The sequence below is a fragment of the Choloepus didactylus genome, chromosome 17, assembly GCF_015220235.1.
Source record: "Choloepus didactylus isolate mChoDid1 chromosome 17, mChoDid1.pri, whole genome shotgun sequence".
In the NCBI taxonomy this organism is placed as follows: domain Eukaryota; kingdom Metazoa; phylum Chordata; class Mammalia; order Pilosa; family Megalonychidae; genus Choloepus; species Choloepus didactylus.
The window spans coordinates 18,952,716-18,969,851 of record NC_051323.1 but is presented as its reverse complement, the minus strand read 5'-3'; the positions used below and the strand labels follow the sequence as shown (position 1 = coordinate 18,969,851).

The following is a 17,136-nucleotide window of genomic DNA, read 5'->3' as shown; positions in this document are numbered from 1 at the left end:
CGGGCATGGACAATAGCCTTTAGTGCACCCACAGCTAATTGTCCTGAAGCTGGGAAGGTGGAGCTGTGCGGAAAGGGGGAAATTAACATGCCCCATTCAGCCATCCTTACAGCAGGCTGGGAATGCCCCTGCATGGCCTGGCAGCCCACAACTTCCCTTGAGGGACAGCACACACTTGTGACATAGCACAGCCATCCCTCAGCAGAGGCCCTAAGAAGGGCACGGCTGGGAAGAGGGATCCACTCGGAAATCCCAGGGACCATATGCCAATACCAAGGACTTGTAGGTCAGCGGCAGAGACAATCTGTGGAGAGACCGAACTGAAGGTTTAGACTCTTGAAACAGCCTTAAATCTCTAGGAACACCTGGGAGGTTTGATTATTAAAGCTGCCCTCCCTCCCTAACAGCTCAGACACAAGTCCCACATTCAGGGCAGACAGCACCAATAACACACCCAAACTTGGTGCACCAATTGGACCCACAAGAACCAGACCCCCACACACCACAAAGACAAAGCTGGGGAGAACTGACTTGAGGGGAATAGGTGACTTGCAGATGCCATCTGCTGGTTAGCTAGAGAAAGTGTATGCCACCAAGCTGTAGATCTGACAAATTAGAGACTGGTGCTTCAATAATCCTTCATATCCTAAAAGAACCCTATGAAGTAAAGCAAATTCCAAGAGGCCAAAAACAACAGAAAATTTTAAAGCTTACGATAAAATCAGACGATATGGATAACTGAAACCCAAACACCCAAATCAAAATATCAGAGGAGACACAGTACTTGGAGCAATTAATCAAAGAACTAAAGACAAACATTGAGACCATGGCACAGGATATAAAGGACATGAAGAAGAGCACGGCACAGGATATACAGGACATGAAGAAGACCCTAGAAGAGCATAAAGAAGAAATTGCAAGAGTAAATAAAAAAATAGATGATCTTATGGAAATAAAAGAAACTATTGATCAAATTAAAAAGATTCTGGATACTCATAGTACAAGACTAGAGGAAGCTGAACAACGACTCAGCAACCTCAAGAACCTCAGAACGAAAAATGAAAGAACAAAAGAAGGAATGGAGAAAAAATTGAAAAAATCAAAATGGATCTCAGGGATATGATAGATAAAATAAAATGTCCAAATTTAAGACTCATTGGTGTCCCAGAAGAGGAAGAGAAGGGTAAAGGTCTAGAAAGAGTATTCAAAGAAATTGTTGGGGAAAACTTCCCAAACCTTCTACACAATATAAATACACAAAGCATAAATGCCCAGCAAACTCCAAATAGAATAAATCCAAATAAAACCACTCCAAGACATACTCTGATCAGACTGTCAAATACTGAAGAGAAGGAGCAAGTTCTGAAAGCAGCAAGAGAAAAGCAATCCACTACATACAAAGGAAACAACATAAGACTAAGTAGTGACTACTCAGTGGCCACCATGAAGGCGAGAAGGCATGACATTTAAAATTCTAAGAGAGAAAAATTTCCAACCAAGAATATTTTATCCAGCAAAACTCTCTTTCAAATTTGAGGGAGAGCTTAAATTTTTCACAGACAGACAAATGCTGGGAGATTTTGCTAATAAAAGATCTGCCCTACTTCAGATACTAAAGGGAGCCCTACCGACAGAGAAACAAAGAAAAGAGAGAGATATAGAGAAATTTGGCAGATGTGTGGAACATCGCGTCCCAAATCACCAGGATGCATGTTCTTCTCTGGTGGTCATGGAACTATCTCCAGAGTGAACCGTGTGCTGGGACATGAAACGGGCCTCAATGAATTTTGAAAAATTGGATTTGTTCAGGGTGCATTCTCTGACCACAATGGAATACAAATAGAGGTCAATAACCATCAGAGACTTGTGGGGTTCGCAAACACCTGGAGGTTAAAAATGAGGGGGAGATGAAAACATTCCCAGATAATCAAAACTGAGGGAATTTATTACCAGTAGATCAGTCCTATAAGAAATGCTAAAGGGAATTGTGGAAGCTGAAAGGAAGGGACACTAAACAACTGACTGAAACCACATGAAGAAATAAGGATTCCCAGTAAAGATCACATAGTAAATTTAAATACCAATACTACTGTATTTTTTATTTGTAACTCCACTATTTACTGCCTACAGGATCTAAAAGACATAAAGTGTAATGGTAAATCAGTGGTTTTGGACTCAATATAAAAAATGTAATTTTTGATAAGAACTACACAAAGGTGGGGGAATGGAGGAGTATTGGAACACAGTTTATGTGTCCTATTGAAGTTAAGTTGGTATCAAAGAAAACAAGATTGTTATAGATTTAAGAGGTTAAATTTAAGCCCCACGGTAAACAAAAAGAAAGTATCAGAGAATATGATCATAGAGATGAAATGTAGAGTATGGGTTACGAGAAGTGGGGGAAGGGGCATTGGGGAGTTAATACGAAATGAGTGTATGGTTTCTGTTTGGGGTGAAGGGAAGTTTCTAGTAATGGATGGTGGGAAGGTGATGGCATTGCAACACTGTGAATGTGATTAATCCCACTAATGGAACACTAGGGAGGGGTTGGAATAGGAAGATTTATGCTGTGTATATGTTCCCACAATTAAAAAAAAAAAGACAGTCTAAATAGATAATGACAATTAAATGCCAAGGATGATCCTGGATGGGATCTGAGGATGGAGGAGAGGAGGCTCAAAGGGACACACCTGGGATATAAGAAAAAAATGAAATATAGAATGTAAGCTTTGTATCAATGTTGAATTTCATGAACTTCTTAGCTGTGCTTAACGTGATTGCATAAATGAATGTTCTTGTTCATGGGAAATTATATGTGAATTATATTGTTTTTTCAAGGATGTGTGCAGCTTGCTCTCACATGTTCAGAAGACAGAGCAATAGATGATGGATGATAGACAGTGATGGAGGGAAGGGAGGAAAGAAAGAAATGGTAGAGTGACAGGATGTTAAAGTTGGTGGACTGGGGTATCAGGGGAGGGGAATGGGGTATGCTGAGTTCTGTGTATGGGGTTTGTATTGTTTTTGCAACTGTTCCTGTAAGTTTGAATTTATTTCAATATAAAATTCAACAACAAAAAAAGGCCAAAAAAAAAAAAGGGTACTCCAACTGTATATTGTTTACAAGAGACTCACCTTAGACACAAATACGGTGAAAGTGAAAGAATGGAAAAAAAAAATTTTCCATATATTAGTAAGCAAAAGAGAGATAAGCTAGCTAGACGAATATTGGACAAAATAGATTTTAAGTCAAAAACTGTTACAAGAGACAAAGAAGGATACTATATATTAATAAGAGTCAATCCACTCAGAATAAATAACAATTATAAACATATATGCACATAATAACAGATCAGCAAAATACATGAAGCAAACATTGACAGAATTGAAGGGAGAAATAGATGGTTCTACAATAATAGTTGGAGATTTCAATACACAATTTTCAATAATGGATAGAAATTAAGCCATAAAGAGAAGGGCAGATGTGTGAAACCATTTACATGAAATAAGTAGAATGTACATTCATACAGACAGAAAGTACAGTGCAGGTTACCAGGGCCAAGGAGGAGTGGGGATGAGGAGTTAATGCATGATGGGTTCAGGGTTTCTATTTGGGGTGATAGAAAAGTTCAGTAATGGATGCTGATGAGGGTAGCAAAACACTGTGAATGTGATTAACCCAATGAATTGTATGCTTGGTATTGTTTAAGATGAAAAATATTATGTTGTATACATGTTTCCACAATTATAAAAATAGGGAGAGAGACTAAAGAGACAATGAAAACTAAATGCAATGCATGATCCTGGACTGGATTTAATAATGGAGAAGAAAATGTCCAAAAGAACATCACTGGGATATTTGGAAAAACTGAAATATAGTTTATAACCTTTATGTCAATGCTGAATTTTGGGAACTTCATAAATATATTTAAGAATGGTTACATAAGTGAATATCCTTGTTCTTAGGAAATATACATGGAAGTATTAAGTGTTCAGGGAGAATGATGTATACAACCTACTTTCAAATGTTCAGAAAATAGATAGATAGATAAACAGATAGAATGATATAACAAATGACATAAAATGTTAAAGTTGGTAAATTTGGGTAGGGAGTATATTGGAGTTCTCTGTATAGGTTTTGCATTATTTGTACAAATAAAGTGTATTTTGCCTCAAAATAAAAAGTAAAAAAAAAAAATCTATTCAACAAAATATACCATTTAAGTCTTGTGTCTAATTATAAGAAATAATGAAAGAACATCTAGACAGAGGATCAATAAGAAAACAGAGAACTCGTACAATACTATAAACCAACTAGACCTAGCAGACATATACACAACACTTCACCCAACAATAGCAGAATACACATTCTTCTCAAGTGCATCTGGATCATTCTCCAAGATAGACCATATGTTAGCTCACAAAACAAGTCTCAATAAATTTAAAAAGAATGAAATCATACCAAGCATTTTTTCTGAGCACAATGTAAATAATAAAGCAAACAATAACAGAAGTATAACTGGAAAAATTCACAATTATATGGAAATTAAACAACACACTCTTCAACAACCAATATGGCAAAGAAGTAATCAAAAGGAAAATCATAAAATTCTTTGAGATAAATAAAACTGAAAACATAACATATCAAAATCTATAGGATGCAGGAAAAGCAGTGCTCGGAGGAAAATTGATAGCCAGAAAATCCTACATTATAAAAGTAGAAAGATCTCAACTCAATAATCTAATTTCACATCTTTAGGAACTAGAAAAAAAAGAGAGCAAAATAAACCTAAAGTGACTGGAAGGAAAGTAATCATAAAGATTGGAACAAACATAAATGAAATAGAGAAAAGAAAAACAAATGAGGGAATAAAAAAATTAGTTCTTTGAGAAGATCATTTAAATTGATAAGCCATTAGCTAGACTGACAAAACAAAAAAGAGAGAAGACACAAATAACAAAAATCAGAAGTAAAAGTGGGAACATTACTACTGATCTTGCAGAATTTTTTTAAAAGATTACAAGAGAATACTATGGACAATTGTACACCCACAGATCAGATAGTCTAGATGAAATAGACAAATACCTAGAAACACAAAATTTGCCTAAACTGACCCCAGAAGAAATGCAAGACTTCAAAAGACCTATAACAATGAAAGATATTGAGTTAGTAATAATAATAATAATAATAATAATAATAATAATAATAATAAACTCCCAACAAAGAAAAATCCAGGATCAGATGGCTTCACTGGTGAATATTACCAAATATTCAAAGACAAATTAGCATCAATCTTGCTCAAACTCTTCCAAAAATTGAAGAGGAAGAAACCCTTCCTAACTCATTAATTAGGCTAACATTACTTTGAGAACAAAGCCAGATGAAGATTCACAAGCAAATAAAACTATAGACCAATTTTCTTTAGAGAGAAACAAAAATCTTCAACAAAATACCAGCAAACCAAACTAGCATATTAAAAGGATTATACGGAGGAGGGGCAAGATGGTGGCATAGAGAGGAGCGGAATTTAGTCAGTCCCCTGGAACAACTAATAAACAACAAGGAACAACTAGTAAAAAATTTGGAATAACTGCTGGGGGACAACCATGACTGTCCACACATCGTACACCAACCTGGATTGGGAGGAATGCCTTATATCGCAGCATAAAATCTGTAAGTAAAAGCTGCAGAACTGCACCGAGAGCCCCTCCCCCCATGGCAGGCTGAGCTGCAAAACCTCACTGTGGTAGAAACTAGCAGCACTGTCCAAGTGAGCAAATGTAGCTCAGCTGAGCTCCAGCTGGGGTTTTAATTAACAAATGTGGACTGCTGAACACAAGCTACAAACCTCCAACAAGCAGACAGAGGATTTTAGTGACAACTGACCTTAACGAACCAGAAGACTCATCTGTCCTGGAAGGGGGAGCCCAAAAGATCAGGTGTTACCTCTGGCCGTCAAGTGAAACTGCAGGGCCGTGTACTAGCTCTAAGAGGGGGTTTTCTGTCCCTTTTTCTCTCTTTCAACCTGAGGGGCTCAGAGGAGAGAGCCACAGCTATTTTCAGTTTGCAGCACTCTGATCCAGACAGGGGTGGAAATAACAGAGTCAGAGAGAGTATTCAAATGCAGATAACTCCCTAGGGGGTGTATCTTCCCTAAGAGTAAGGAGGTGGAGCCCAGCTTTCCCTTCAGAACCAGACTGCAGAGGCTGAGGGGAAACAGCCAAAACAGAAACTAAGGAGGCCAGACCTCCTTACACCAGTCAGGAGTGTCAGGCTAACAGGCACCACCTGCTGGGAAGGTTAGGAAAAGCACAGCTACTGGAGACCTCACAGAAAAGTCTGTCATTCCTCTAAGATAAACCCTGACTATAACCACTTTCTGAGACCTGAACCCGTTCTGGTCTGGGAAAATCTGACTGGGGTAACAAGGAAACCAGATGCCTAGACAACAGAAAACTACAATCTATATTAGGAAAAACGAATATATGGCCCAGTCAAAGGAACAAACTTACACCACAATCAAGATACAGTTGAGATATTGTTTCACTTTAATGAAACAATCTATTAAAGATTTTCAAAGAAATATGCTAAATCAAATAAAAAGCCAAATCAATGAGTTCAGGGAAGGTATAATAAAAAAAGACAAAGGATAAAGAAAACACTGAGCAAACATAAGGTAGAAATCAAAAGTTTGAAAAAACAACTGGCAGAATCTATGGAAATGAATGGCACAACACAAGAGATGAAAAACACAATGGAGACATACAACAGCAGATCTCAAGAGGCAGAAGAAAACACTCAGGAACCAGAGATCAAGACACCTGAAATCCTACACACAAAAGAACAGACAGGGAAAAGAATGGAAAAATATGAGCAACATCTCAGGAAATTAAATGACAACATGAAGCACATGAATGTACATGGCATGGGTGTCCCAAAAGGAGAAGAGAAGGGAAAAGGGGCAGAAGCAATAATAGAGGATATAATCAATGAAAACTTCCCATCTCTTATGAAAGACATAAAATTACAGATCCAAGAAGCACAGCATACCCCAAACAGAATAGATCTGAATAGACCTATGCCAAGACACTTAATAATCAGATTATCAAATGTCAAAGACAAAGAGAGAATCCTGAAAGCAGCAAGAGAAAAGCCATCCATCACATACAAAGGAAGCTTGATAAGACCACATGTGGATTTCTCAATAGAAACTATGGAGGCAAGAAGGAAGTGGTGTGACATATTTAAGATACTGAAAGAGAAAAACCGCCAACCAAGAATCCTATATCCAGCAGAACTGTTCTTCAAATATGAGGGAGAGTTTAAAATATTCTCTGACAGACAGATAATGAGAGAGTTTGTGAACAAGATACCTGTGCCACAGGAAATACTAAAGGGTGCACTGCAGACAGATAAGAAAAGACAGGATTGAGAGATTTGGAACACAATCTGGGGTGATGGTAGCACAGCAATGTAAGTACACTGAACAAAGATGACTGTCAGTATGGTTGAAAGAGGAAGGTTAGGAGCATGTGGGACACCAGAAGGAAAAAGGAAAGATAAAGACTGGGACTGTATAATTCAGTGAAACCTAGAGTACTCAACAATTGTGATAAAATGTACAAATATGTTTGTACATGAGGGAGAACAAATGAATGTCAACCTTGCAAGGTGTTAAAAATAGGGTGGTACTGGGGAAAAAATATAATCAATGCAAATTAGAGACTACAGTTAACAGAAACTTTGTATTATGCTTCCTTTAATGTAACAAAGGCAATATCCCAAAGCTAAATGCCTATAAGAGGCAGACATAAGGAAGGAGTATGGGACTCTTGGCATTGGTAATGTTGTCTGACTCTTTTATTCTACTTTAGTTAAACTCTAACTTTCCTTTCATTGCTTTTTAGCAGTCACTTTTTTTTTCTTTCTTGTTCTTTTTCTTTGTCTCTCTGCTTTCTTTGACTCTTCCTCCTTCTTTGTGGAAGAAATGGAGATGTCCTCATATAGACAGTGGTGATGGTGGTGAATATATAAATATGTAACTATACAGGGAACCACTGATTGTTTACTTAGGACTGAAAGTATGGTGGAAGAACAAAACCGTCTTAAAAAAAACTGGTTGATGAAGAAACCTTGAGGACACGACATTGGGTGAAATAAGACACATAAGGACAAATATTGCATGGTCTCACTGATATGAACTAATTATAATATGTACACACATAGATATGAAATATAAGTTAACAGGATATAGAACAAGGCTAAAGAATGGGGAGCGGTTGCTTATTATGAGCAGAACATTCAACTAGGTTGAACCTAAGTGTTTGGAAGTGGACAGAGTGATGGTAGCACGTTAATGTGAGAATAACTAACAGTGTTGAATGGCATGTGAATGTGGTGGAAAGGGGAAACTCAGGGTCACATATGTCACCAGAAGGAAAGTTGGAGGTTAAAAGATGAGAATGTATAAAACAGTGAATCTTGTGGTGGACAATGTCTGTGATTAACTGTACAAATATTAGAAATCTCTTTCATGAACTAGAACAAATGTATGACACTATAGCTAGAAGTTAATAATAGAGGGGTATATACAGAAAAATATATCTACTGCAAACTATGTACTACAGTTAACAGTATTTAAACACTCTTTAATCAATAGTAACAAATGTTCTATACCAATACTATGAGTCAATAATGGAGGGGGGTGGTTAGGGGTATAGGAGGAATTGAGCTTTCTTTTTTGTCTTTATTTCTCTTCTGGAGTAATAAAAATGTTCTAAAAGTTGGAAAAAAATTAATTGTGGTGATGGATGCACAGCTGTATGATGGTACCATGGGCAATTGATTGTGTACTTTGGATCTTTGGATAATTGTATGGTATGTGAAAAATCTCAATAAAATTAAATTTAAAAAAGGATCTTACACCAGAATGAGGTGGGATAATCCTAGGAACACAAAGGTGGTTCAAAATAAGAAAGTCAATCAATGAAATATACCATATTAATAGTATGAAGGAAAAAACACACATGATCATCTCAGTTGATGCAAAAAAAGCATTTGACAAAATCCAACATCCTTTCTTGATAAAAAAAAAAAAAAAAAAAAAAAACCTCAGAAAACTAAGAATACAGGGCACTTTCTTAACTCGACATGATAAGAAGGCATTTATGGAAAACCCACAGCTAAAACACCATATGCAACAGTGAGACTGAAAGCTTTCCCCCTAAGATCAGGAACAAGATTAGGATACCCTCTTTCACCACTGTTATTCAACACAGTTCTGGAAGTTCCAGCCAGAGCAATAAGGCAAGAAAAAGAAATAAAAGGCAACCAAATTTGAAAGGAAGAAGTAAAACTATCCCAACTTGCAGATGATATGATCCTTTACCTAGAAAATCCAAAGAATCCACGAGAAAACCAGTAGAGCTAAAAATGAATTCAGCAAAGTTGCAGGGTAGAAGGTTAACATGGAAAAATCAGTTGTGTTTCTATATACCAGCAATGAACAATTTGAAATGGAAATTAAAGAAACAATTCCATTTATAATAGCATCTAAAAGAATAAAATAACTAGGAATAAGTTAAACTAAAAAGGTGAAAGCTTGTACACTGAACACTAAAAAACACTGCTGAAAGAAATTCAAGGAGACCTAAATAAATGGAAAAAAGTCCCATATTCACAGATAGTAAGACTTCATATTGTTAAGATGTAAATACTACCCAAAGGGATAAAGATTCAACACAATCCCTATAAGAATTCCAGCTACCTTTTTTTGCAGAAATAGAAAAGTCAATCCTCAAATTCATATGGAATTATAAGGGGCCCCAAATATGCAAATTAATCTTGAATAAGAAGATCAAAGTTATAAGTCTCAGACTTCTCAATTTCAAAACTTACCATAAAGCCACACTAATCAAAATAGTATGGTACTGACATAAGGATACATATGTAGAAAAAGAAATAAAATTGAGAGTTCAGAAATGAACCCACATATCTACGGCCAACAGATTTCAACAAGGGTGCCAAGTCCATTCAGTGAGGAAAGAACAGTCTTTTCAACAAATGGTTCTGGGACAACTGGAAATCCACATGCAAAAGAATGAATTTGGACTCCTACCTCTCACCATATACAAAAATGAATTCAAAACAGATCAAGGACCTAAATATAAAAGTGAATACTAAAAAGCTCTTACAAGAAAACATAGGGAAATATCTTTAGGACCTTGCATTACTCAACGGGTTCTTAGATTTTACACCAAAAGTACAAGCAACAAAAGAAAAAATACATATATGACTTAACCAAAATTTAAAACTTTTGTGCATCAAATACATTATCAAGAAAGTGAAAAGACAAACTACAGAATGGAAGAAAATGTTTGGAAACCATGTATCTGATAAGGGTTTAATACCCTGAATATTTAAAACAAAGAAGCAAAAGAATTGAAAACAGGGACTCAAACAGATATTTCTACTCTAACATTTATAGCAGTATTATTCACAACAAGCAAAAGGTGGAAGCAACCCAAGAGTCCATCAATGGATGAAGGGATAAACAAAATGTGCATTCCATTACACATGCAATGGAAAATTATTCAGCCATAAAAAGAAACAAAGTGCATGCATGAAACTTGAGGACATCATGTTGAGTGAAATAAGCCAGACACAAAAGGAAAAATAATGTGTGGTTTCATTTATATGAAATTTACCCAGAATAAGCAAATCCAAAGAGACAGGAACTAGAATACAGGTTACCAGGAGTTGGGGTAGGGGTAGGGAATGGGGAGCTAATGCTTAAATTGTACAGAGCTTCTATTTGGGTTAATGGGAAAGTTTTGGTAATGGATGGTGGTGATGGTAGTACAATACCATGAACATAATTAATAGCACTGAATTATATATTTGAATGTGCTTAAAAGGGGAAATTTTAGATTGTATTTATGTTACTAGAGTAAAAATTAAAAAAAAAAGTACAAACAAACAGGGAATCCTAATGTAAACCATGGACTACAATTAATGGAACAATTAAAACAAAATTTATTCATCAGTTGCAACAAATGTACCCCAGTAAAGCAAGGTGTTAATAATTGGTGGGTATATGGGAACTCTGTATTTTCTGCATGATTTTTCCGTAAACCTACAACTTCTCCATTGAAAAAAGGAAAGTAGACTGCATGTTCCCAGGGTCCAGAGGGAAACAGGAGGGGTGAAATGGGGAATTATTGCTTAATGAGAACAGGGTTTCTGTTTGGGGTGAGTGAAAAGTTTTGGTAATGCATGGTGGTGATGGTAGCACAAAAATGTAATTATAATTAATACCAGTGAATTGTAGACGTGAAAGTGGTTAAAATGGGAAATTCTGAGTGGCATATATGTTACTGTAAAAATTGTTTTAAGTTTCCAAAAAATTAATAAAAGGACATGGGCAGTGCCTCACAGAGTTACCCAAAGAATGGAGGAGGAGACAACAGCAGAGGAGGGACAACAACAAGGACAGGGACAGAAGTGAGCAGAGTTTTAATAATTGATCCAACAGAGAAGAGGAAGCTGCCCCCTAAATGCATGCAGAGGCATCACTTAATAAGAAGCCAGCCCATCACCCTTCAAATCCCAGCAAAGATCAAGAATTAGAAGAATCAGGTACCACAGGAAAAAAAAAAAAAAAAAGAAAAAAAAAAAGGCAGCTTATCACAGGGATTTGTTGAAAGTCTCTATTCAAAAGCACTAGGACCCCCAGGTCTTCCTTACACAGCTGGGTTACTCTTTCCATCCTCCTCTGTGTCCCCGAGATGCTGGAGGTTTATCAACGTCCTGCAAAAACTGAATGCGAGTGACTCCAGACTTGGGAACACCAGATACAGTGGAGGATGTGGGTAGGGCTAAATGCAGGGAAATTAAATGAAAGTCTGCAAATGATAATGACATCCAGGCTCCTTCCGCTACTTGTCTTACAGAATGCAGAGAGATGAGATGCCATTGTATTCACAAACCAGGAATAGGGTTTTATTAAAACGAATAAAGAAAAAACAAAAAACAAATTGCAATCAAGAGCTCTTGAAAATTAAAAATATAATAGTTGAAGTTACAAATTCAATAGACATGTTGAAAATAAACTCAAGGAAATTACCTGCAAAGCCAAACTGAAGGACAAAGTGATGGAATCGAAGAGAGAAAATCTGAGTGTCAATCTAAGATATCCAATGTTTGACTAATAGGAGTTCCAGAATGAAAAGAAATTTTATAAAAGAAACAGCACCAGAAAATTTGCCAGAACTGAATGGAGACTTTCAATTAAAGGGGGACACCAAGAACCCAAGATAGTGAACTTTAAAAGTGAGAGAATTGCAGAATTTCAGAAATAAAGAGAAGAACTTAGAAATTCCCAAAGAGAAAAAACAAGTCGCTTGCATAGGATCCAGAATGAAATGGCATCAGATTTTTCAACAGCTCTACCAGAAGCCATAGACCGTAGAGCAAATGTGTCCACCATTCCAAAGGAAAACAATTGTCAATGTAGAATTTTCAACACAGCCAAACTGTCAATTAAGGGTAAGTGAAGAATTACAATTTTTCAGGTAGAAGAGGACTCAAAAAATGTTCTTCCCATTTACTCTTTCTTAGAAAGCTACTAGAATAGGTACTGCACCCCAATGAAGGTATACACCAAGAAAAAGGAAAGCCTGGAGCTGGAGGGAGGTGGGTCCCAGAAAGGAGAATCTCAGAGGGGGAAAAAAAAAACAAACAGAACTGAAGGACAGAGTCTTCAGACAAAAAGGAGGCATCACAAATATTGAAAAGCTGTAGAAGGAAAGAATAAGTGTTAGAAATGGTACAAAGAAAACTATGCCAATGGGAAAAAAAAATGAGGCAATTATGAACTCCAGATAAAACATACAGTTGAAAAAGAGAGGATACTAATACAAACAACTTGAGCTGCTTGTAAATATCATTCACATAATTGTAATAACATGAATATTGAATATTGATGGGCCAAAAACCAACCATGTTGAGAGGATAGGGGTGGGGAGGAGAAGTGTGTTTATGGAGATGGGTTATAAGACAGCTAAATCCTCATCTACCACAATCGATAACTCAAAATAACCAATTGAGAGACAGCAGTAGGGATAAGCATATTTGTTTGAAATATAGATCTGTATGTGAAAAGTTGTTGTCTCTGGGGAACAGGAATGATAATTGGGGAGGGATGGAACGGCACACTGATATTTTTCCTTACAAGTATTTAGTACTATTTGACTTTTTGAACTATACACATGTATTACTTTGGGAAATAAAAGAAAAAAAATATTTTTTTTAAAAATTTTTAAGTAACATTTATGAACAAAAGTAAGTACTTTGGCACATTAACCATCTCTGTAATCATTAAAGTTACCCTGCACTATATTCCTCTACCCCTCTCCAAAACTAAACACAACCATCAACATTTCAATTAGGTCTAGTTCAAGTGTCTGTGAGATAAAAGTATGAAATTACAGTGTCCTAGCTAATCTTTGCCATCCTTCCCACCCCTTCCCAATTTCAATCTGAATTTTTGGGCAGTGATATGCTGATGATGTTTAATAACTGGTTCTCTGCAGGAAAAGTCCTGATTTGAAGTATTTGCCAATTTCCATGGTGCAAATACTCCGATGATGGCTGATTTCAACCTACCTTCATGATATAACTGAATGGGGAATTGGGAAGAAGTGCACACTGTCAGATCTTCTGAGCCAGTGCAACTGTCTTTGTGTCTTTCCAGTCTTATCAGCCCCCATTCTTCCCATCAGGCCCAGAGGGAGAGCTCTGGTCCCCTCCAAAGAGCCAGAAGTCCTCATGTATATGTGGCAGCAGTGGAAGTAGCCCCTGCAGTGGGGAGAGGTGGTTCTGGGGACTGAGAAGGGGTTGGGCATTTACCACTTCCCTCTCCTCCCCACCTGCCATCACTCCCACCTCCAGCAGTTACCTGTTCATTGGTGACCCCTGGATGCAGGGTCCCATGCTTATAGTCCTCCAGCAGCTGCACAGCCTCTCTGAGACGTCTCTGCAAGGGAAAAAAATGGGACATTGAGGGGCACAGATCCAGGGCTTCTGCAGTCTTTCCCTTGGGGGATTGCATCAGTATCAATCAAGTATTGACAACATTTAGTGTGCAAGGCCTGGGACCTACCCTTCAGTTCATGGGGTACACACACAACAAAAAAGAAAGATACAACCTAAACGTCCTTCCTAGGGAAATGGCTAACCAAAGGTGGGAAGGTAATACTATGGAACAATTTAAAAGTGAAGTAGAATGAGTGAATATGACAGAAGATGAACAGAAGACAGTGCTTTTACCTGGGATCTGAAACCATTTCACTCCTTAAGCGTGAGTTATGAATGTCAGCTAACTTGGACCTACAGTTGGGCTCTGTTAACCAGGACTTTTTGAGTTTTATATCATTGTACTGAATAATAAACTCTACAAATATTTGCAATGCAAAGTGATTTCTTACTTCTACAGGTCAAAAAGAGACGTGTTCAAATGACGACATGGATAGGTATATTAATCTAACAATTCCTCTACCATGGTGCATATTGGTTGTTTCCATATTTTCCCTGTAAAAAATAGTGTTCCATTAAATATCCACATATAAGGAAATAAAAAAAAAAAAGTGAAGTAGAGCAGTGTATGATCCCATGGCCATAGTTCCAAGGTGTTTGCAGAGGGAGAAAGCAAACTGCAGAGCAGTGTGAAGCCACGCATCCCACCAAACAAACCAACCCATGCCCTCATATAAAACAATCTGTTCTATAAGAATATTTATGTGAGCAAATGCATCCAAAAAGCTCTGGAAGGTCTTGAGACCCACCAAACTGGTAACAGGGATTACCTTGGGGTAGGGAGAAAATGCCCCAGAATTGGCAAGTGGTGTCCAAAAGAACTTAAATCTTAATTGTAATGTTGGAAGTTTTTATAAGGAGGATATATTTATGTAATATTTATATAATTTATTTTAAACATTTTAAAAACACTAGCAGAGATTTACATACTAACGTATATGGCTACAGTAATTGATGAGAGAATAAATTGTATGTTCGTTAAAATCTCAAAAACTAAAGAGCCAGCAATAGGATTAGAAGATGGCCTTTTCCCCCTAAAAGATATGTATAATAATGTTCATAGCAGCCCCAAAGTGGAAACAACTCAAATGTCAATTAATAGTAGAATAGATAAGTAAATTGTAGTATACACACACAATGAAATATGCAGCAAGTAAAAAAGCAAATTACAAATTCATGTAACAATGTGGAAAATCTCACAGACATAATGTGTCAGATTGTATCTTCCAAAGATGATGTGTCAGTTAATTTTATGTGTCAACTTGCTGATGCTACAGTATCAAATTGGTCAAACACTAGCCTAGATGTTGCAGGGAAGGTATTTATAGATGCCATTAGCATCTTCAATTGGCTGACTTCAAGCAAAGGAGATTAACCTCAGTAATGTTGCTGGGCCTCATTCACTCAATTGAAGGCCTTAAGAGGAAACTGAAGAAGAAATTCTGCTTCAAGACTACAATTTCAACTCTTGCCAGAATTTCCAGCTTGCTGGGATGCCCTACAAGTTTCAGACATGCCAGCTTCCACAACTGTGTGAGTCAATTCTTTCAAATAAAAAATTAGATAAATGGGTAAATAAATAAATAAAAATAAACCTTCTTGGTTCTGTTTCTCTGGAAAGTTCAACTGATACAGATGGCTATCTGAATATCTCCTGACCCCATGCTCTTCTAGAACCTTCCCACACCCCCATCAGGAGGTAGAATTTATGTCCCCTCCCCTTTTTCCTGGGCTGAGCTTTGTGACTGCCTCATCCCAGAGAGTATGGCAGGAGTGATGCCATGTGACTTCTGAGACTAGGAAGTTAAAATGCCTTGCTCTTCAACCTTGTTCTCTTGGGATGCTCACTCTTGGGTTCCAGATATCAAGGAAGCTCAAAGAAGGAAGCCCAAGCAGCCTATGGAGAGACCCAAGCTCCAGCTAAGCCATAACTTGCCCACCATATGAGTGAGCCATCTAGAAATGAACCCTCCAGCCTTGAGCTGAGCCATCCCAGCTGATGGTGCATGTGGCACAGATAAGCCCTCTGAGCCCTGACCAGATTGAAGATCTGTGAGCAAAATAATAGACGGTTGTTTTAAGCCACTAAAACTTGGGATGATTCATAATATAGTGATAGATAGCTGACACACAACAATAATGAAAGAAGCCAGACACAAAAGAGTATGTATCAAGTTTGAAAACAGGCCAAGCTAACCGATAGTGGTAGGGTCATCACTCTGCTATCTTGGAGGGGGTGTTGACTTGCAAAGGGCATGAGGGGAGCCCCTTGGGTGACGGAATATTCAACGTATTGATCGGAGTGGTGGTTACAGGGTGGGTCAGTTTCCTGGGGTTTCCATAACAAATCACCACAACCTGGGGGGGGGGGGCAGTCTTAAAACAACAAAAATTTATTCTCTCATGGTTCTGGACACCAGAAGTCTGAAATTATGGCATCAGTAGAGTCACGCTCTCTCTGAAGGCTCTGGGAGAGAACCGGTCCTGCCTCTTTGAGCTTCTGGTGGCCCCAGGGGTTCCTTGGGCTGTAGGCATAAGGCCACTCTCTGCCTCTGTGGTCCAGTGTCCTCTCCTCTTCTTATAAGGAAACCCTAAATACAGGGTGACCTCATCTTGAGATCCCTAACTAATCACAGCTGCAAAGACCCTACTTCCAAATAAGGTCACCTTCTGAACTTTCAGGTGGAGATGAATTTGCAGAGCACACTATTCAACCCCCTACACATGACTATAAACATTGCAAAAATTCCTTGGGCCATACATTTAAGATTTATGCAATTTACCATATGTATGTTGCAACTCAAAATAAAATTGACAGCAGTGGTAGGCGGCAGCCTAAGTCAAGGGCTAGATGAGGTGCCCAGACATTGGAGATGTCCAGTGTGAGGAAGAAACCCAGAGAAGCTGCCGTGTTCCCCTTTCGGGGCTATTGGTTGACTGAGGCCAGGAGTGCAGAGAGAACTCAACATAAACCCCTTGATCTGAAAGGATGGCAGCAGCAGTAGGGGCACTAGGGGCAGGCCGGGGGTCTGCTGAGCTGG

At 37.8% G+C, this 17,136-nt stretch overlaps 1 protein-coding gene across 5 annotated transcripts in view; it reads right to left on the bottom strand.

Moving 5' to 3' along the window:
* Nucleotides 1–17,136, bottom strand: part of SFXN5 (sideroflexin 5) — a 131,788-nt gene that overhangs the window by 93,773 nt on the left and 20,879 nt on the right. For all 5 annotated transcript variants that reach the window (XR_005212451.1, XM_037807596.1, XM_037807593.1 and 2 more), the window contains exon 3: nt 13,959–14,036. Coding sequence is in view for 4 of the 5 variants with exons in the window: in XM_037807596.1 (XP_037663524.1) it covers nt 13,959–14,036 (78 nt within the window). In the remaining variant the exon portion in view is untranslated. The remainder of the gene's footprint in view (nt 1–13,958; nt 14,037–17,136) is intronic.